Source organism: Etheostoma spectabile, chromosome 3, assembly GCF_008692095.1.
Source record: "Etheostoma spectabile isolate EspeVRDwgs_2016 chromosome 3, UIUC_Espe_1.0, whole genome shotgun sequence".
Lineage (NCBI taxonomy): Eukaryota > Metazoa > Chordata > Actinopteri > Perciformes > Percidae > Etheostoma > Etheostoma spectabile.
Window position 1 is genome coordinate 9763425 of NC_045735.1, and position 21431 is coordinate 9784855.

Consider the following 21431-nt stretch of genomic DNA (forward strand, 5'->3'; position numbering starts at 1 on the left):
TTGCTTGGAGGACGACATGTGCCATGCTGAGCTCTGAAGCACATATTGGGAGTCATAGTGATAATAATGTGACTGAGGTTTGTTGTTGTATTTGTTGTTTGTGTTTTATGGTGATCATTTTCAGAGCAGTGGAGGAATACAATCACTAATAAACACTGGCAACAACTGGAAAAAACAAGATTTCCCCAAAACATGCCAAGAAAAGTCTGTGTGTCTACAGTAAATAACAACACACAGTCTGTCATAGAGACGCAGAGAACTGAACCAAACAGATACAGTACATACAGGTGTTCCATATATATTGTCAGCATACACTTATTTCCAAAGTGTGTGCAACTGGGATGAAGCTTAAATTCTAACATCACAAAATAATCACTCTTCCACTGTGGTGGACTGGGAGTTTGGCAGATATAGGTCAGCTTGACCCTTGGTGCCTGGCATCTGTGGGGTAAATATCAAATTAGAGACATAGAAATAGTGTGTGTGTGTGTGTGTGTGTGTGTGTGTGTGTGTGTGTGCGTGCGTGTGAGTGTGTGTGTGTGTGTGTGTGTGTGTGTGTGTATGTGCGTGTGCGTGTGAGTTAGGGGCTGAGAGATACTTGATCTTTGTGTGTACATAAACATCACCTGGTTGCTTTCTTGTACACCGACACAGGACGGTATAAATGCACCCAGGTGTTGGCCAACAGGTATTAGAGGAGAACACACCTTAACTTTCTTGATCAATTGAGAACAAGAAAGACAGACGGATAGAAGAGAAGGGCAAGGTGAACTTTGCTATTCATCAAATTAAGAGGTGAGTTAAGACTAAACGTTTACTACCATGTTTTCATTTTTTTCTTTTCTGCTTGATCATCTGTAGACAGAAACCGCACTATTTCTTCATACTACGTGCCTGTTTTTGTTGTTTCTACTGCAACAGATTTTCTATATTAAAGTGGGAATTGAGATATATCAGTCTGCAGTAAAATCAAGACAGTAAAATCAAAGGTATCCAATGTAAATCTTAATCGAGGAAGAACATATTAGTATCAAAGCTCCAAACGTTAAAGACCTTTATTGTAAATACTCAGGACCAGTGTATTCTGACTGTAATATCTCAGCAAAATTGGCTAAATTCAGTGGGTCAATGACTGGCATTAAAGGCATATATATATATAATTATGTAAATAGACATATATATATATATATATATATATATATATATATATATATATATTTATATAAGGGCCTTGCAAAACATACAATTTAATTTTCAGCACATACTTATCTTAAAGTATGAAAACATGCTGAACTAATGATTAGGTGGGAAATCACTTGGTCTGCCTATAAAATGATTAAAATTTGCAAACAAGCTACACAGAGCGATTATCAGAATTCATTTTGGCAAAGATGACTGCATGTGACCCATGAGGAGTTGAAAACAAAAACATGAGCCTGCTGTACTGATCGTTTTGTTCTATTTCACACTCACTAACAAGCACGCCATGATCCAAATGACTTGGCAAAAACAGAGGCCATGCTTGTTTGGAAACCTCTATATGGCCAATACCGCCAGTTGCTATCCATCAAGCACCAGAGTTATGAGAACTCAGAGCTTGAATGAAGTCTAAGATTGTTATGTCAGTGAGCAGCTGGCCTAGCTGAGTTTGACCAAATTATTTCAACGCCACATCCAATTTTGAAGCATTGAAACCAAGCAAACAAAGCATATTGTTGTGTTGAGACACTTGCACGTGACAAAAATTATTTGGTTTGTTTGGAGCACTTATGTGTTACAATTAACTGGAAACTTTTTTGATCTGCAGATCTGCTAAGTCAGCTGTGAGCAGATTGTAATTGCTTTTCATAAGTAGTGCATCCTAACTTTTTGTAGTTTCACACAACATTTTAATGATTTGTTTTCTACACTGTACTCACATGCTGTTCCTGTTGTATTTTCTTGTAGGTTGGGGGCTTGTAGAAAATGTTTGGATTTCTGAACAAACGTATTGAGCGTTGGCTGGCAGAGCGAAAACGTCGCAGGAACAGACTGGTAACCAAAGATGGTCACTGCAACATAGAATTCGGAAATATTATGTACAGCACACACTTATCGTTCCTTGCTGACTTCTGGACCACGTTTGTGGAGACCCGGTGGCGTTATGTCCTCCTCAACTTCATCGCCTCCTTCACCCTCTCATGGTTGTTTTTTGGCCTGCTGTGGTACTGGATTGCCCGCAACAATGGAGACCTGACGTGGCAAAACCCCCCATCAAACCACAGCCCATGTATTATTGGTGTCGCAGGACTCACCACAGCATTCCTATACTCCCTTGAAACCCAGACAACCATTGGGTATGGTGTCCGAGCACTCACTGATCTTTGCCCAGGTGCTGTGACCGTTGTCATTATCCAGGCCATATTCGGAGCAATCATCAACTGCTTTATGTGTGGAGTCATCCTGTCCAAAATCTCTTTACCCAAAAAGAGGGCTAAGACCATCTCATTCAGTGACATGGCTGTCATCAGCCCCAAAAACGGTTTTCTTTCCCTGTCAATCAGAGTGGCCAACCTACGCAAGACACTGATGATTGGAAGCCATATCTATGGAAAGCTGCTGAGGACAACAAACAGAGCAGACGGGGAGACAATCATCATGGACCAGGTGAACATTGAATTCATGGTGGACGCTGGGAAGGACAATCTCTTCTTTGTGTGTCCTCTCACGCTTTATCACATCATCGACAAGACCAGCCCCTTCTTTGAGATGGCGGTAGATACGCTCCACAATCAAGATTTTGAGCTAGTCGTCTTCCTGGACTGCACCGCAGAAAGCACTAGCTCTGCCTGCCAGGTCCGGACCTCCTTTATTCCTCATGAGATCATGTGGGGCTACAACTTCTTGCCCATTATCTCCAGAAGCAAGGAGGGCAAGTACAGAGTAGATTTCTCCAACTTCGCCAAGGTGGAGCAAGTGGCCACTGCACACTGTGCCTCCTGCTTCCACAACATCAAGGGTCACCATCACTACTCCAGAGATGGACATGACAACCCGGGCTTTGAGGTGATTGAAATGAATGAGCTTCCAAATGTAACCAAGATGTGAGATCATACAGTAGATACATTGCAATGAACAGTGGAAATTAAGACTGGTAGAGGCTCATACCTCTCACCGACAAACTCATCAAGTCTCAAAAGTACAAACAGATTCTGTTGGCAGGTGGGTTTATACTAATGGGAGACAACGCATTATGTAGCATTTAAATATAAACTAAATAAAGCATTGCTTTTTGTTATTGTATTGTGTCTAACACAGATAAGAAAAAACGTCTGTGGGTCGGGACACTTATTGTGAAGTATTTTTGTGTAAAACAGGGGATGCCAGGTCACAGATGGTGAGACAACCAAAAGGTTTTCCCAATTACTGCCACATACATTATACATGTGTGATATTTATTTAAATGAAGTTGAGTGGTTCTAATTTAACTCTGGCTTTGCATACATCAGGTTTACTGAGTATTGAGAGGCATTAAAACTGAGCGAAGGTATTGTACTATGTGAAACTGTAAGCCACTTGACTGCACTGTTCATTCAACAGTTAATGCTACTGTAGGCTGTTGTACACAAAGAGACACTTGGAACCAAGTGAGTATGCTTAATTATTCAGACACCAAAGCATTAGCAAAGGATTGGACTCACAGGCCACTTTTCTCAATGTGGGTGGCAGCAGCTCAGTCCGTAGAGCCTTGGTTTGATAACAGGAGGGTAGCAGCTTCAAGTCCTGGATGGACCAGGTGCGGAGTGTGGATTGTTAGAGAGGAGAGGTGCCAGTTCACATCCTGTGCATTGCCTAGTGGCCTTGAGTGAGGCACTGAACCCCTACTTGATTAAAATGAATTTCCCCAAATAAAATCCAGTATGTATGTTAGCTTTGTTTTTCTTTGAGAATGAAGAAACTGCATTTATGAAACTCAATCATTATTAAGTCTTATTGTTGTTTGATCTCAGGGGAAAAATACACTGAAATACATTTTTTGAATACATGTCTGTGTCCTCATGTTATTTTCACCAAGCTGGAATGTTATACAAGGACTGTGATCAAGAAGGTCAAAGCAGGTAATAACAGGTGCCAATGTCTGTCATGGCTTTTTATCTGTAAACAAAGTGAAGTTGTGATAGTAAACAGCAATTCAAACAACAGAGTGGAAGTGTTTGGGAGATTATTTTGACTGCAGCCTTCGAACATAAAAAGAGAACTCTTCATTTCAGGAAATGAAAAGTACATACTGTACACTTGCATGAAGCTTTAACAGGTCTTCTTACTATAACCTCACTAAAAACTGCATTTGCTTATGTGTGTGTCTGCGGGGATGCTGCTGTGGCACATGACAGAATAATAAACAGGGCTCAGGTAAATTAAGTGGAATGCCGCTAATTCTATCATTGTTAATACTAGTGTAGTGCCCGTTGAAAATGTGTCTGTTTGGAAAGGACCTGAGGCTAAAAGGCTAGAAACATGTTTCAAACTTGTTTAAGCCTGTTAGGTGCTAACTCCAGCAGGAGGATAACACTTTGTAGGCAGAACCGATTGTTTTCATTTTTCTCTCTACTGACAGCACTCCAAATCTACAAACAACAGAGCTACAGTACGTATTGAAACTAACTGGAAGTCTCCTTTTATTGACCTGGGGTTAGACCGATAAAAATTGCAGCGTCTGCCCGTTTCAGGTCTGATATTCTAGTATTGCACAGCGCTTTGAAGAAATAATCTCAGAGATTAGGCCCCACGTTATGTTCTGCCTCTGGTTAGAAGTGTTGAACGTAGGCTGCAGCTCACAGCACATGAATGATATATAGTTTCTGGCTTTTGTTTGATGTTTAGTTTTGGCAAATGGCTTTTTGTTGAATTTCCTCTTAGTGAATAATTAGACACGGAAAAGCGTAGCGCCTTTTATTTCGCCAACCTTATTCCTTTCAGCTATCTGCTCGTGCAACAGGAAAGTGAAGAAATCTGAGTTTGGTATATTTAGCAATCATGGAGCTAACGTTGGAAGCAGGAAAAGAGTCAAAGACGGTAACCCTCCTCTCCCGCTCTTGTAAAGCGTTCTGCACGTGGCGTGCAGGTCATCTTCCCACCAAACACACCCCCAAACACGGACAACGATGTCACTCAAAAACAGTGTCTGGTAGCCTGCCTATAAGTGGTATCACACTGTCTACCACAAAAGAACTCTGTAACTGGTTGTGCTTTGCACATTTGGGATTATGAAACATCCTTGAATTTGGCAATTGTAATTTGTTTATTCAAAGTCAAAAACAGTCAAAAGTAGTGCTACGTTGCACATTTTTGTGGGTCTGAGCTGAGGTGACATGCTGTGTAGTGTGAGAGGGGGAGTGGGCAGTAGCTAGTGCAGCAAACAAATCAACAATTTAAAAAACATTTTCTCATAGGAATACTGTACAAGACTGTACCCGAGCATTAGGTGTACCAAATTAACCAGAAACTGAGTGAATGTTCTCTTACCCTTGTGTTGTCCTCCCCTCAACCATGAACTTGTTGTTCTTCCAGGTCAAAATTGAAAATGAACATTTTCTGGCGCTTTTTTCAACGTTTTCGGCACATTTGTTTATCATTGGTCAACAAACCTAATTTTAATGATATTATATCTCCTTTTTGATTTCAAAAAGACAGAAACTATGACTTATTTTAACTAATAGTTAAGATCAGAGGATGTAGAGTGGATCATACTGGTTCATGTCAAAGTTGAGTCAGGATACTGTTTAAAAACCATTTACAAAAAAAGATTGTGCTATGAAATTGAATAAAAACTCCCAAAATTCAACACAATGTAAATGAATGGACTCGTGTTATTTTCTGGCAAGTAGGTTAAAGAAGAACCCCATACTTCTGAAAACTGAAATCATCATTTTGACATCTCTAGTTAACTAGTAAATATTTTAAGGCTCACAAGTTAACTAGCAAGATAAAAAGAGGCTTTAACATGTTAACTACTGTATTGCCTTACTACTTAACTAGTGAGCTATTTTGGTTCTCACTAGCAGAGAATGGTAGATCCTAAATTTGCATACTCTAAATGCATGTTTATTAGTTCAAATATCAGAGCTTTTGCAACTCAGTTAATTTGAATGTTGCTCGGCGTTACTAGTAAGGCTTCTGCCGTAACCAGTTGGACAAACGATCCATAAGTTGCTGAAAAAAGTGACAAGTAAAACATATTTTGCATTTCAACAAAATATCCAACTAGTACAAACAACTGTCCAACTAGTGCTGACAAAGAGCTAACTAGTGGAGGAACCTTACGTCTGATGTCAAGGCTCAAACAGCCTGCCATAATGGCCACTTTACCATTTAATCTTTTAAAATCCATGCTTTCTTTTTATCCTGATGCAGATACAAACAGAAAAGTTGTTTTCTATCTGCAAATGTAAATATTTCTAGCTAAATACAAGAGTGCAAGTGTTATGCACAGTAGACATAAACAAATGTAACAAGGCTCAGGAATAATACCCTTTGGAAATATGTAATAGGCTGTCAGAACCTTGACACAACAAAACGAGTATTGGGCAAAATGTCACTGTCATAATTATACTACTTTTGGTTTCTCAAAAGGGAAGAAGAAAAACAGCTTTGTTTCCATCTGGTGAGGCCACAGGCAGGCAATGAAACATCACTTGAGAGGTAAAAACATTTATTTTGTCACATTTTCCTATACAAAAGCCCTTTTTCAAAAGGTATCATTTCATACATTGCAGGAATGACAATAATAATAATAATACATTGGTTAATTGTAAAATTATACACATATATATATATATATTTATATATATATTTGATATCCAAAATACATTGCATATATGACGTAGCACAGATCCCTTTTCATGTATAATGCTTGTGAAACATGGAAGTTAAGGGTACATAACAATACTTTCTTTAAGCTACAAATGACAAGTTCCCTTTTTGTTTTTTTTAAAGCTATAAACTTTCGGGAGAAGCTAGTTTTGGATATTACTGTAATACTGAATGTATTGTTTTGCATGACATACCTGAAATTATTTAATGCTCAGGAAAAGCTATCAATTTCAGGGCTTTTTTGGCATAAAACATGATTCACAATGGAAAAGATCCATCATAATTACGTTGCATACATAATTCCTGGCTGTTGAATAATGATTCAAGCAGGCATTTGTGGTTTTGGGAATAAACAAAAGATCTCGTGCGTATAAAAACACTTAGGATGTTACAACCAAATTTTAGAAATAATAACAATAAAAAAAACAAAATTGTTAAAAATGTATTGCCCAAATGTACAGATATAAAAACGCTTCAAATGTGGAACAAACTACTTAGCAGAAATGGACTTTAAAGTTTTGCATTTTTGACCGAGGTCAACTCGTATTAATTCTCTTGACTTTTTATACTGTGTCACATATGAAAATAACTCTGCATAATTTATACAGTAAGTTGCTTTTATCCCTAGTTGACTGATGCTTATAAAATAATAAAAAATAGGTCTGACAAACGCACAGCGTTTGCGAATCTGAGGATTTCTTTGTTTCGTCTCATCATACTTCATTGGTTTTGTTCTCTGATAAACTACTTAGTGCCAAGTAATTTATTTTCAAGTGTCCATTTTCAGTTACTCTAGAGGAATACTTTTGCTATTAACAGCTCTGAACACCTGAAGATGGATATGTTTTGACATGATACTATTACATGATGATGAAATCCTGACTTGAGATTCATGTGCATTTTGCTGGGCGTTAGATCAGTGAGGAACTAACTTTCAAACACACATGCTGCTGTTCTCAAACTAGGATCCAACCCTGCCGAAATGCATCTTAACTGTCTATTTACATGACTGCTAAGCCGCTTCTCTGTGCTAAACTATATGGTCCTGACTGGCCTGCAAAGAGAAAGGAGACACAGTGGCAGCCGTTGTGGACAGAGTGCACTTCAAAATCAAAAATTGTCAGATTTCTTGTGAGACATGGAGATGATGAATACATATCTTACTACGCCATTTAAGATGTAATGCTGTTTTGTGTATAACGAATAGAAAATATATGGTATTAAACAGCAGTTAAGGCACTTTGAGGATTAGGTTTCTCATTATGCCATATACTAAAACTGGATACACTGTAAGTCACTTTGGATTAAAAAAAAATCCAACATACAGTCTTATTGTGTAGATAACATCTACATAATCACATCTGCAAAAAAAGGCGCTTTAATGTTTCAGATGCAGATGTGTGCAGCAAACGTTGTGTTAAAAATGAACTTTTTTTTTCATCAAACAAAACGAAAACATCTGACAAAGTTAGATTTTGCTGCAGGGTATCACTTTTACGTGTGTTTCACAAACCAGAAGACATTCACATTAATACTGACATGGTCGAGCAACAAAACATCTGGAAATGGCTTGCTTGAAAGGCAACAACATGGCAAACATTTAATAGCCTAGTGTGTGGCCCCCTGAAAACATCTGACCTGGGTTGAATAATTGTTGCAAATTACTTCAATTACATCTTGACTCAGCTTCCCCAGCACAGTGGAGTCAACTATACACATGCCCATCTTGAACTCCCCACACAACGCACAAAAAGCATTTTAAGTAACTGAGTTGACCCAGACCTAGGTCAGCAAAACATACAGCGCTTCCTTCTTGGCATTTAACTCTTCTCTAGCCTTCCAGTTTGGAGGATAAATAAAATTGTGAATGGCATATTCCAGTTGCCAAATTTCATTCAGTGCTGAGAAAAGTCCATCTTATTGAGAGCTCCTCCTTGTCCAGCGAATTCCGGAAGATTCTTCACAAACACACATAAAAAGATGCAGATGGACATACGAGCAGACGGAGATAGTGGAAAAGAAAAGAAAATGATGCAAAGGGAATAAGAAACCCCAACAATACTGTAGACAAGCAGAAAAGGCAGATGCTTAAAGAATAATGTTCATAATGTACTAAAGAGGATGTAGATTGAGACCCATAAATAATAGGCCCATGTCTGGTACTGTAGCAAGGCGAGAAGGGAGACAGACTTGAGTTGTTTTCCTGTCCTGCTTTGGTTTGGGGAGGTTTTGGAAAAGACACCTGTAGGGGCAGCTTTCAGGAGGATGGGAAAGAGAAAGGCACAGGAAACTCAGACGCACGTCCAAAAAACATTAACAAATAGTTGCTAATCTGGTAAAGGTAAGTAGTATTCCATTTTGGACCATAGCATCCAGTTGTTTATAGAGTCTTACAAATCATAAAAAAACTCTCCTTTAATTTTATTATCCTTCATTTAGGAGCAAAATTTCTTCAGCGGACAAATGCCTCAATCATCAGTCTTCATTGGTTCGCCGTCATTGGGAGTGCATGTCAGCAATGTGGACTTTGTTGTGGGCAAATAGAGGTTTTAGAGGGTGGTGGATGCTCAGGATGGTGTGTTTAATAGTAACTACCCAGGTGGGATGGCACATGGGTGTTAGGGTGGCGGGGAACATTTGGGTTGGGATAGATGCCTCCCGTGGGCGAGCTCCAGTACGGAGCGGTGGGTCCAAAGAAATTGGAGGAGGTGACGGGCATGGATGGAGGGTGTGGGGATACAAAGTTGACCTTCTGCTGGTGGGCATGGTAGGAAGGCACATACGCTAGGTCCGAGGGGTATTTATACATGGAGGACTCGGTGGGGTGCGGCTGCAGCGCCTGAGCGATGCCGTGGAAATCAAACTTGTAGGCGTAGCGCTTGCCATGCACCTTGGTCATGATATTTTTGTCATAGTAGTAGCGCAGTGCACGGCTCAGCTTGTCGTAGTTCATGTTGGGCTTGCTCTTGCGCTCACCCCAGCGCCGTGCCACCTCGTCTGGGTCCGTCATCTTAAACTCCCCGTTGGTGCCCTCCCAGGTGATGCAGCCAGCGTTGGCACTGTCAGACAGGAGCTCCAGGAGGAACTGCCACAGTTGGATCTGGCCTGAACCTAATGGATACATACACAAACAGTGATCAAACATGCCACCTCATCCAACAGCATTCCTGATTCACCATTCACAACTCATTATCTATCCAGTGAGGCCTGCATAACAAGACATTTCCACAAAAACTGCATTATAAAGACTTGATCTTACCTGGATTGGCTAGGCGACTACTGGTGGGACCCAGAATCTGGTAAGGATCTGTGGATGAAAGGAGGGCATTGTTGGTATCCACAGTGATTACTGTGATGATATATACACTAATTAATATGGAAGACTGAAGACAAAATAAACATGTCACTGAGCAACAGCTGATAATATCATTAATGATCACTGACATTACTTTTACTCAAAATAACCCCTTTTAGGTTGGGTACATAAAGCAAAATATGCAAAACAATGACAACACAAGAAAGCATAATGTGATAAAGTCTTACATTAGTGTGTCTGGATTACTGTGCTCCTCTAGATAATTAGCTGTTCAGGAAAACCAATTACACATGCTAATAGATGTGTGGCTGAGAGGTAAGAAAAATACTACAAATACTAGTAAACACTCAAAGCTTTGTGGTAGGCTATATTCCAAACAGTCCACTACTAAATTGCTTTTGAACCACTTGTAAACAATTGTTTTTCACTTTTCTGAGGCACTGATGGCTTTACTCTACCTGATTTGTGCTTACTTACAATTAACGTTTACACATTATGCCTTTAGCTAATAATTCATGATAATGCAAGAGTAAAAGAAGCAAATACAAAGACTACACATCTTAGAGATCTTAGAGAATACAATTCTCTCATGAACATAGAATAATAATGCTTGACTGTCTTGACTATCAGCATAAAGAGAACTTTTTTAAACGCGCCAACTGGCACAAAGGGAAGCTGATATCCATGCTGATGAATTCGCTTTACTCCTGTGCTTATGCTGCAAAATAAAAATAAAAAACACCAGGTAAGCTGTTACCTGGCTGAGGTCTTGGCTGCTCAGTGGACTTGGTTACATTCTGTGTAACCACCGGTGAACCTGCAGAAAGAGAAGAAATCAGTAATACAAATAACCATACGTTTCTACTCTGTGGATGTTGGAACAACTTCTGGTGAAATGTAGATTTAATCTGGGTTTTTTAACCCCAGAGTAGCAGATGATAAAGTTCCCCACATCAGATCACATCACTGTAGAACCATGTCCTCTCAGTAGGTTAAAGCCATTCAAACTTATAAGTGTTGTTGAGTCAAAAGTTATTTTGGTGTCCTCACCTTTTCCACTATGCATGTTGTTTGACCATCCTGTCCGCCTTACAGTATCATATGAAGGGTCTGACAAAGAGTGAAAAAATAAGTTATTTATTATTGGAATCAAACTGTGTGTCTGTTACAACAGTAAGTGTCTCATCTCATCGTGTGCTAGCCTATCACAGGACTGCAACTTTCACAGCAAAAAACAGGGAGACCAGCGCCAAATAGCTACTAAATCTATCAAATTATGGTTCTAGATGCTCCTCACAGGAAATCTGGATGTGGTAATGTGGTTTTGTTTGGCTCGCTGTGTTGGTTTAAATGTAGATGGCACAATCTTTCAAACAGTTGGCTTAGCAGCTTGCAACACTCTGGCCACAAATAAAGGGACTTGTGCAAATTAACATGTAACAGAGACACACACACAATACATTCACATGATATTCATCCTCACCCGTCTCCTCACACAAGCGGCTTTAATGAAACCTTGACAAACAGCCAATGATGATGAGTTCTGCTGTGTGTCTGTGTGTGAGTGTGAAGCTGGACAGGTTCCAGTAACAATCAACCAATCTGACACAAGCAGATAAAACAGAGGATGTATTCTTCCCATGGCAATGTTTCAAAAACACCTTGGTACACTCATAGTGCACCTGGCCAGCACCCTTGATGGTTTGTATTAATGCGGGCTAAAACAGTTCAATCAGTTGCCAGAAAACAGGGAAATATGACACGTATTGTAGCTACATGAGCTTATGATTATGCAACATACTATTTACAGTGTTATCATGACCTGCAAATCTATTTGTCAGCGGTTTCTTCAGAGGGCAGCAGATAGAAGCAAGCAGTTTAATAGTGATGACAGAGGTTTTGGAAGGAAGTTGTTGGAAGGTCAAGAGGCAATCCCATTTCCCATCAGGGATGGCTGAATTTTTGAGAAGCAGGCTTAGTCACCATCAAAGTTGGCAGTTTGAATCCATAACTCTCAATGTAGGAGAATGAGTAACACTTACACCTACTGCAACAAAGAAGACTCCACATTACTGACTCCTAATAACTGGCCAGTGTAAAACCAATGTAAATATGAAGCATTATGTGGCTAATAAGGACCATCAGGTCCTCATTTGAAACAAAGATGAAGTTTACAGCATTGTGTTCTTACACAAAACATACATAAATTATTATCAACCTGAGTAGATCATTAGAATATGTTTTGACGTTTCAGAAGTGAATAGCATATTTTTCTTAACTGTGTTTTAACCAAACAACTCACATGCTGATAAGCTTTCAAACATTGAAAAAAGACTAGAAAGTTTACTACAATATATTTCCCTGTATCTGCCTGAACCTTATATATTTTATTTAGGACATTTATTGAAAAAAGTCCACAGATTTGGTATGTAAAACACACTTTAAAGATGACTTAATGTAAGAGCAGCTTTTGAGAAGTAATGTGTCAGAAACAAAAAAATGTCTTTACTACAATACACACTTGGGCTTAGAGTGCCATCTTGACCCGTATAATCTCATACAGCCACAACAGATGAACACCCAGTCACAACAACCAACTTTCATCAACAGCTGTCACCTCGTGTACAACCATCTTTAAACACTGTATAACACTGCCCTCCTGTGGTTCAGAACAAATTGACATCTTGGTTTTTCTAAATAAAATTCAAATGAATGCTAGAATATTATCAATTTAACTATTAAAGTAACGTTTGTCTGGTAACCTTCCACATAAATGTTTCAGTGATTTACTCATTTCATAATCTTCTGATGGAAATCAGAGACCTTATGCTGTCCAACTTTTCAACTTTTAACCCCAGATGTTTCAGCAAAGGGCCTATTCCTGTTTGCAGGTGAGAGCGGTGTTGGTCTCTGTGACTAAAAAGTTGGATATTCCAAATGAGAAATAATGCAGAACAATACAAGTGACTGAGTAAATATGTATGGCTGAAGTAAAATGAAAGATATGAGCTCTCAACAAAGCAAAGAAAAAGTGAATAAATTAAAATATGATCAAAAGAATGAAAGAAATCACAGTGTAATAGAGAGAAACACAAAAAAAGGGAGAAGAGGGACAAATAACAAGCGGGCTGCCGTGGCTCAGCAGGCCTGTCAGGTTCAATCTGGTGTGGGCCTGCAGGATAGCCAAGGAGCAGTGACTGGGGGAGAGTCCTGGGAGACTTGCGTTTCCTGCCTGCCTCGCCTGCAGACAACCTCTCTTTGTTTTACTGGCCCTTTTTTCCCCTCTACTCACCGCCAGCCCCTCCCCCGCCCTTCCATCCATTCTCCACCACCCCAAAAAACACACAACGGGGCTACCTCCACAGGCCGCGTACACAGAGGGGTTACACACAGTAGAGACAAACGCAGAAGAGACGAGAGAGGTGAGGGATAGAGTCATAGATAGAGAAAGATTATTGAGAAGCAGACAGATGAGGATGGAGACAGAGTGACTGCGTGCATAAAAAGGCTTGAAAAAGAAAGAAGAGAAGAAAAATGTCAGATAAGCACAACTTTGCAATTTGAAAAGAAAACAATATGGTAGCAAACCCAGCTACTGTCTGGTATGGGCTGTAGAATATGCCCAGTAAAATGGACATGTCCACGTCTTTTCTACACCCTTACTGTTGCCATTGGCAGAAGATTAAATTAACATTCAAAAACTACTTTTTCTTAACCAGCATGCAAGCAACAATAGAAAGAGGTTTTTAATCAATCCAATCACTTCCCGTGGGGTTGATTGGAGCAACTAAAAGGTAGGGAAGCAGAAGTGCAGAAGAAGCAGCAGATGTAAATTGAACAGAAGTGGTCGGTGGGACTCAGGGTGAGCCAGCCACGCAAACCGAGACACAGACCCAAATGTGAACACACAGAGCTGCCTCTTCCCCAACCACCCCCACTCCCCCCCCCCTCTCCTTCATTTTTCCAGGCCTCGCTCTGACTGCGACTTGAGCCAGTTTCCACTCTGGTCTGGGGTGTGGTGCACGCTCCTGGGAGACTTCGACTGCAGGACCAGTTAGTCAAAACAAGGCCTGAGTGCTAGACAGAGGGAGAGAGACGGGCAGAGAGACGTAGAAAGACAGCGGGAGACATGAGTCGGAGAGAAAGAGCAACTGAGCAGAGCAGGGTAAGATAGATGAGAGAAAAAGAGGACAGGGAGAGAGTTGAGTCATGGAGTCTGAGCCAGGGAGAGAGACTCAGACAAGGCAAACCTGTATTTAATACCCGTAATACAGGTGCCATCTGTGTGAGGAAGGACCCTTAAGAGGAGAATAAGTACAGAAGTTAAGTAAGAAGACAGTGGATGCACCAGAAATGAGAAGCATTGGAAAAATATGTCCAGAGCAACAGGGGACTGCAACACTGCTGTGCATAAACTTAGACATATGAAAGTTATCTATATGAAGGTTATTGTATGTGTTCTAAAGAGAGAATTGCATCTTTAATTAGTTTTTTTTTCACAATGTAAAGGGAAGCACTTGCTTGTACACATAACAGCTCCCATATAGTTGTATTGCCACTTTGACTTGGCTGCAAAATAAAAACATTCACAGAATTGAATCATCTTTCCTTATTCACTGAGGTGCAGCGGAGAAGATGAGCGTCCTTGCTGCCAATTGTAAAATTCCAAAATGTCATAGCAGCGACAAAAACCAAAGCTAATGATTGAAAAAGGTACAAAGACTCGGAAGGAGTGAAAAAGAAAGTAAGGGGGAAAAAGCTGACTAATGTGCAAACATTAATGTCAAGATATTACCACAAACAATACACATATACTTTTCAACATACACACTGCACACACACACACACACACACACACACACACACAGCCTTTGATAGCTTCTGCATTCCGTGTTTTATATGCTCTCTTTTATTCATAACATTGCATTTTACACCACAGAGTCTGGAGCAGATTAAGGGTTGTCTCCTGCTGCATGACCATGCTTACTCTACCCCAAAGAGCCTGTACGGTATTTCACTGTTCTCGAAAGGCAATATGAACTTCAACATCTGGCAAAGCTGATCTGAGACAATGTCGATAAAGGATTTTCCTGAAGTTGGACTTCTTTTATTGTTGAGTTACTAACACCCAACTCCAGCTTTTTCCACATTGTTTCACCTTTCCACTTACTTTTGCAAATTGAAGAATATATAATAATAATAATAATAATAATAATAATAATAATAATAATAATAATAATAATAATAATAATAATAGCAATACATATAATAACCATTTGGAATATTTCATGTGGTTATTAAGTTTCATCATTTTAGGTTGAAGACAAATATTTCAAAACAAAGCATTTCATTTTAAATTGGACGGATATCAATCTCATAACTTGGTTGTATTTCCGAATTCTTGAAAAGTGACCCTGTTGTAGACGCAGGCATTCCGCAGCTGAAAACTTTTCATTGGCTGGGATCACAGGACACAACTATAGAGGCACTGTCAGTGTTAGGAGCCCATAATAGAAGTCACCTCTTGTGAAAGGGAAATGCTGTTGAAGGGAGTGACCCTGTATTCTTGCCAGTCTAAATACCTGGCGCTGAGAACCAGGAAGACCGGGGTCGGGGGTGACTGAGCAGAATCGTATCTAGCCTGCCCATTGGTCTATTGGTATTGAAGCCGGGCTAGAACAAGTACATGGCCTGCTAACGCTCACCATTGGGGCAGATAGAGAGAGGCAGAGGCCATTCTTGGACACTTATCAGACTTAGTGTTTCCTCTCCTCCTGCCTTGATAGGGCCCCTCATCCTGTGAGCAAGGTTATCACTGTTATTGCAGTCCTTGCTCTTGTCCATGGTGGTGACACCATATAGCTGATGTTAAGGATGTACAGCGGTTTTTTTCTTTTTCTTTCAAAGATACGCAGTGCAGCCTTCATCTAGATGGTGTTGCACAAAATAATGTCTGTAGAGTGAACGTATCCAGAGGAAAGAGACAATCATTCAAAGCTGCTCTGGGCGTTGTTCTCAGAATCTCAGCTTTGCTTTTGCAAGAATATTACTAGTGCGAAATGACCAACACTGGCATTATTTGCTACATTTATAGGCTACCTTACTACAGATTTCTCAATGTATATGCGGATGGATTTAACCAGCTAATTGCATCCAGTAATTGTAACACCTGTAAAAAAAACACTCACCAAGCAGCTCACATGATAATACTGTAACACAAACCAAAAGTCCATATATGTGCATCTTTTATATTTATATATATATATATATTTTTTTTTAAATTAAAATCTCCATGACAAATGTCAAGATAAAGTGAACTGATGCATAGTCTTCCTGTTTATTTCCAGGTAGTGTGCCTTTTGAAAAAGTGTCAATATCTTGACAAAAAAGTGTAACTTGAGGAATATCAAGAAAAATGCATTGAATGACATTTTGAGTCAAGTTGATTTGTGTTCTAAACAATTGAGTAAAGAACCTTAACTAATGTACAGATTTTTGCTCTTGTTCAAAAAATTAAATATGTGATACATTACATTGAGTATTTCAAAATGTCCTTAACATATAGTTACAGTAATCTCATAAAAACAGTGTAACTACTAGAGATAGATTGTGTAGAGGAAAATGTATGAAAGTACTAAACGACAAGAAACTAGAGACGACTCTCCCTTTAGCCTTCTGTCATCGTCTCTGCCATTGATCCACTCATACACACAGAAAAAAAATCACACACACGTGCACTCTTTTCCACTCCAGTCTGGTCTAAAGCAGTCAATCAGGCTCTTTTGCCATGGTTACCGCACATATACTTGCTTCAGCACCTGTCTGTGATGCCTGTCTATCCAAACAAACAACCTCATTCAAACGTCTTACCTGCTGCTTGTCTCCAATAATCACCACATTCACTGCCTGTTCTTGCCCCTGCTGCTGTAGATTAAACTCATCAGCACACTGCTTTTGTCTTCTTGTTAATATGCCTCTATTCTGACACCACCCTGGAGCTACTATGTGTTGTCACAGGATTCAGGTAGCGATTCTGAATAGCTTGGTCTGCTGTAGCAGCTTGGCTCATATTTTGCAACAACACAAAAGGTGCACCTGCAGAGAGCATTGTCTCTGGCAATTGCTGGATGGATGTGCTTTGGATTCGTATGAGTGGTCTGTATTGTCAAGTGTGTGCGCTTGTGTGTATCTGTTTGTATCTGCTCGTCTGAAGCTGGCAGGTACTGTGAAGCAGAATTTGTAATTTTATGGTATAAGCTCTCATCACTTTTTTTTTTCACTGTTTTTGTCTCCCATTCTTCTTTTTTATCTTAATGCAGTATAACATTTTCACTTTGTCCCCTTGATATACTGTTGCATCAGCCCGAATATGCACAGATAGATAGGATAAAGCAAAGATAATAAAAAAATATGTGTCCCTACCCTCTTTGGCAGCCAGACGTGGGGATGGGTCTGCGTGAGATGGTGTATTGTAGGATAATGATGAGCTACCTGTAATGAAATGAGACAAAAGAGAGCATAGTAAGACAAAACAATGTCTCATCCACCAGTCCTGTAATGCATAAAGACGAAAATATACCAAAAACTAGCATTTAAAAACCTGGAAAAGTCATATGCAAACGTTCATACATTCTTACAAAAGAGCACCCAGTGATTAAAATTACATATTATACATTGATTCACTTATGAGGTTCAGCATTATCATTGCGATTATTAGTGTCATTGGATCTTCCAGAATATTTACAGCATTATATATTAATCATGATAATTTTGCTGTAAGATAAAATGTAATTTGAAAGTGTACCCCTATCCTGAAGCCTACGTTTAAAGTGTATATCATTAGCCAGCAGGTGGCAGTATATGGCTCAGCTTATGTGGAGCCCATTTCACTTCTTGAATTATGTTCCGGTTTTGTCTTAAAAAATAATTTCAGGATGAAAATAATTCATTATACATAAATCTAGTCTCAAATAAGCAAATTCAGCACCCTGTCACTCCTTTAAAATGTAGGAAAAACCCTGTAGCCTGTGAGCATTTTAACTGCAAACCTGATTCCTGAATAATAAAGTCAGAGAGGCAAGAGTCTGCATTTGGCCGCCTATTTATTTCACCTTATGGAGCAGAACTCTGTGTTGCATTCCTCCGCTTACACAGGCACCCTGGGCGGCACCAAAATGCTCTCTTAATTTTAGCTGCCCCAAGGCATAAATCAGCGAGTGGAAAAACAGAGCCAAAAATGCACAGAGAAAACACAAGAGCAGCTACTGCATGGTGAGTGTTAAGATTTAGCACAAAGAAGGCTAGGAGAGCTGCTGAGTAAGGAACACACCATTTCTCAATGGGGGCATTCTGAAAAAGAACAAAAAACTCCAAAGCAAAATTCTATTTGTGATGGGCTTTTCTTCAGATTTGATGCAGGATTCCTACTTAACTTGCTGTGCTGCTGGAGCTGGGGTTGGGGGGATGAAGGGGCCCATGGTGGCAGACTAGGGGTCTGTTTTTTTAGGGGGTGGCTGGGGGGGAAGAGCGGGGTGTTCCACAAATGTATTCTAACCTCCTAACACCCCACCCCTCCCAGTACTACCTACTCCATGGCACCCCCAATGCTCTGCGTCTAGTTTAGAAACCTGGGGGCCTCAGAACAGGGGAGCCATTGTATGAGGCAGGGTCCCTGCACTGCAATCAAACGCAGCTCTCCGTACAAAAATAATTCCACACGCAGAGTGTAAGCGCACAGTGGCAAGCAAGCCACAAAAAGCTTTGGATTGAGGAAAAAGTGTTAGAGAAAGCTAGACAGACATATAGAAGAAAAGGGAGAAAAGTGAGGAGAAAGGGGCTGTTAACCCTTTTCCTGCTGTGTGCCACATATGTGGGCTGACCCAGACAGACAAACAGGCAGCATTGCTGAGAAAACCTCAAACCATCCCACAGAGAAACCCAAGGCTGCTGTAGAGAGTGAGAGTTTGTGAGGGAGAAGGGGAGAGCAAGTGAGGCACCACAGCTGACACACAGTTTGGTGGAGGGAGTCTTAGCTGTGCTGCCTATTTATTTGGATGGCTTCTTCCTCTCTTAGAAAACAAACATGTCCTGGTAATCTGACAGCACAGTGGGAGGACTGGCCAGTGTTCAGCCTTTAAGACCCTTACTCTCTTTCCTTTGCAGTCACTTCTGCTTAGATTACATAACATCCACAAACAATTTTCTTTTCTCTCCTTCCTATCACCAATGGCTCTTTCAAAATGCCCTGGCCTTCCGCTTCTGCATGGCTATAATATTGAGATCTTTAAGGGCTAACTGAGCATAGTGATTGACCTCCATCCGGCCCCTGCTGTTTATTCTGCATAGCTATATGCCATTGACTCAAACATGTGGTCTGAGCTTTGCCATTAAACTGAAGGTCCCAGTCACCCAGTTGTGGGATTCTTGCCACCTCAAGGGGGACAAATGGGATCCTCATCCTCATTGCTCTGTAGGATTAAGCTACACCGAGTAGCACCACTGCCCATCATACCAGCCATGTATAGTGCATGAGAGATATTTCCAACAAGTCATCTAAACTAAAAGATATGTCATCTGTCATCACCTTCCAAAATGACCCATGAGTGTTTTATTAGCTGACGCCCCAACTGTGACAATGTAATTGTTTTCTGGCAGTATTGGGAAAGTTACTTGCAAATGTAATCAATTATTTATGTTGTATTTGCATTACTTTACTACTTACTCTAGTGAAAATAGCTTGGCCCGAGCAAAACCAAAGTTCAAACCCAATATTTTCAGAGACTGTGTCTATCTTTTCATTCAACAGCACTACACACTGGGCCCCACTGTTGTTCTTTTTGCTTAAAGATATGTGAGCTTCGTCCTTGAGTGCAGTCAGACAAACAACAGTTAACACTTATGAGATCACAAAAAAAACATTTGAAGATGCAAAGCCCTGATAAAGAACAGGTGTGCCTATAAAAATGAAATAAAAAGGGTAATGCTAAGATGTCTATGCAACCAAGCTTGTGGAGTATCTCCAACAGAGTATCTCCAACCCTGGCCAAAATCTGGTGATTGAAAATGTTTCATATGACTTTTTTTCTGACTTACATAGTATATTTAAGGTTTGGTTTGGTGGTTGGTGTTTTTTTCCCCCAACGTCTTCTTCCATGCATCAGAGCAATGGTTATGTTTAGGGTTAAGGTTAGGCTTAACTGCCTGGAAGGTGATGTTGGAGGCAAAAAACACCATTAAGCATTTGGTTTAGGCACTGGGTAAGCTTAAGGAAAAAATCATGGTTTGGTTTAAAAAAAAAAGAAAAAGAAAAAAAAGAAGAAGCAAACATTCATTGGTGGTATGTGAAATGGAACAAACTTGAACTTAAATTCAAATGTACAACACCATGACATCTATTTTGCTTATCACCTTGCTACATAAAGGGCACACTACTTCCTGCATTGGCAAAGGTTGGCACTGGACGTAAATCTTGAGGTGCTGAATTGCCCAATATGAACGTAATTTCTGAAGATACTGGGCCGGTACATGGGTATTCCAGAATGATCCCACCAGAGAAGGACAGACTTTGTTTAAGTACAGTGATGTTAAGGCTGTAACAAAACACTTTAGGGAGGCTGCGGCAGAGGGGTGGATCACCAAAGTGTGTGAGCTTGATAGGGAGATTAATGTTCACATCCCATCTCCTATCAATGGTCAACATTGTTTTGATGATCTTTTGAGAACCAAAACTGAAAGCTCTATAACCATAACCAAATGTTTTAGTTATCTAACCTAAAGACCTCGGTATGCTCAGAAAAGTGTCAGAAATAGACATGTGAAGAATAAAAAAGGAGTCCAAACCCTGCTGACTTTCTCTCACACCTGGTTAATTGCTGCATGGAGTTTGTGAGAATTTCAGATTGTCAATTTTGGAAAGTTACAGAAGTATTTGGATGCAGCGACACCAATTCCGTTAGGTTGTAAAGGTGTGTTGGAGGATTTTCTAAAAAACGTTGGGATTATGCCCAAAAAGTAATCTTTAAAAAATGCTAAAAACATCACTGACTGTGAACCAATGTTTTGCAGAATTGCCCCAAAATCAACGTTCTTGTCTGACAATTGGGATGTGCAATTATTATGCACCTCTGAGCAGATTCAATTACAGCCGAGCTCATCTCAGTGTTTACATGAAAAGCAACTGCTTGTTATCCACCCCCACTTATGCAAATGTGATATGCACATAAATTCCTGTAGTGCTAAGTGCCTAAACCCCAGCAGTCAAGTG

The 21431-nt window shown here is 40.0% G+C and overlaps 2 protein-coding genes across 10 annotated transcripts in view; one reads left to right on the top strand and one right to left on the bottom strand.

Annotated features, from left to right (window-relative positions):
- Positions 1 to 654: 654 nt before the first annotated feature.
- Positions 655 to 4024, top strand: kcnj1a.1 (potassium inwardly rectifying channel subfamily J member 1a, tandem duplicate 1). The gene is made up of 2 exons (XM_032506372.1): positions 655 to 795; positions 1948 to 4024. The coding sequence occupies exon 2, from the start codon at positions 1966 to 1968 to the stop codon at positions 3085 to 3087; it is 1122 nt and encodes a 373-aa protein (XP_032362263.1). The 5' UTR covers positions 655 to 795; positions 1948 to 1965; the 3' UTR covers positions 3088 to 4024.
- A 2650-nt stretch (positions 4025 to 6674) lies between these two features.
- Positions 6675 to 21431, bottom strand: part of fli1 (Fli-1 proto-oncogene, ETS transcription factor) — a 32545-nt gene continuing 17788 nt past the window's right edge. For 7 of the 9 annotated variants that reach the window (XM_032506286.1, XM_032506301.1, XM_032506292.1 and 4 more), the window contains 5 exons: positions 17591 to 17659; positions 11219 to 11278; positions 10926 to 10985; positions 10112 to 10159; positions 9434 to 9963 (listed from right to left, as the gene is read on the bottom strand). In XM_032506286.1, the coding sequence (XP_032362177.1) occupies positions 9434 to 9963; positions 10112 to 10159; positions 10926 to 10985; positions 11219 to 11278; positions 17591 to 17659 (767 nt within the window). Of the gene's footprint in view, positions 9964 to 10111; positions 10160 to 10925; positions 10986 to 11218; positions 11279 to 17590; positions 17660 to 21431 lie in introns of all 9 variants that reach the window. The other 2 variants (XM_032506343.1, XM_032506277.1) reach the window with 1 other exon arrangement.

Coding starts and splice junctions, on each gene's coding strand:
- kcnj1a.1 (XM_032506372.1), top strand. CDS start 1,966: ATGTTTGGATTTCTGAACAAACGTATTGAGCGTTGGCTGGCAGAGCGA.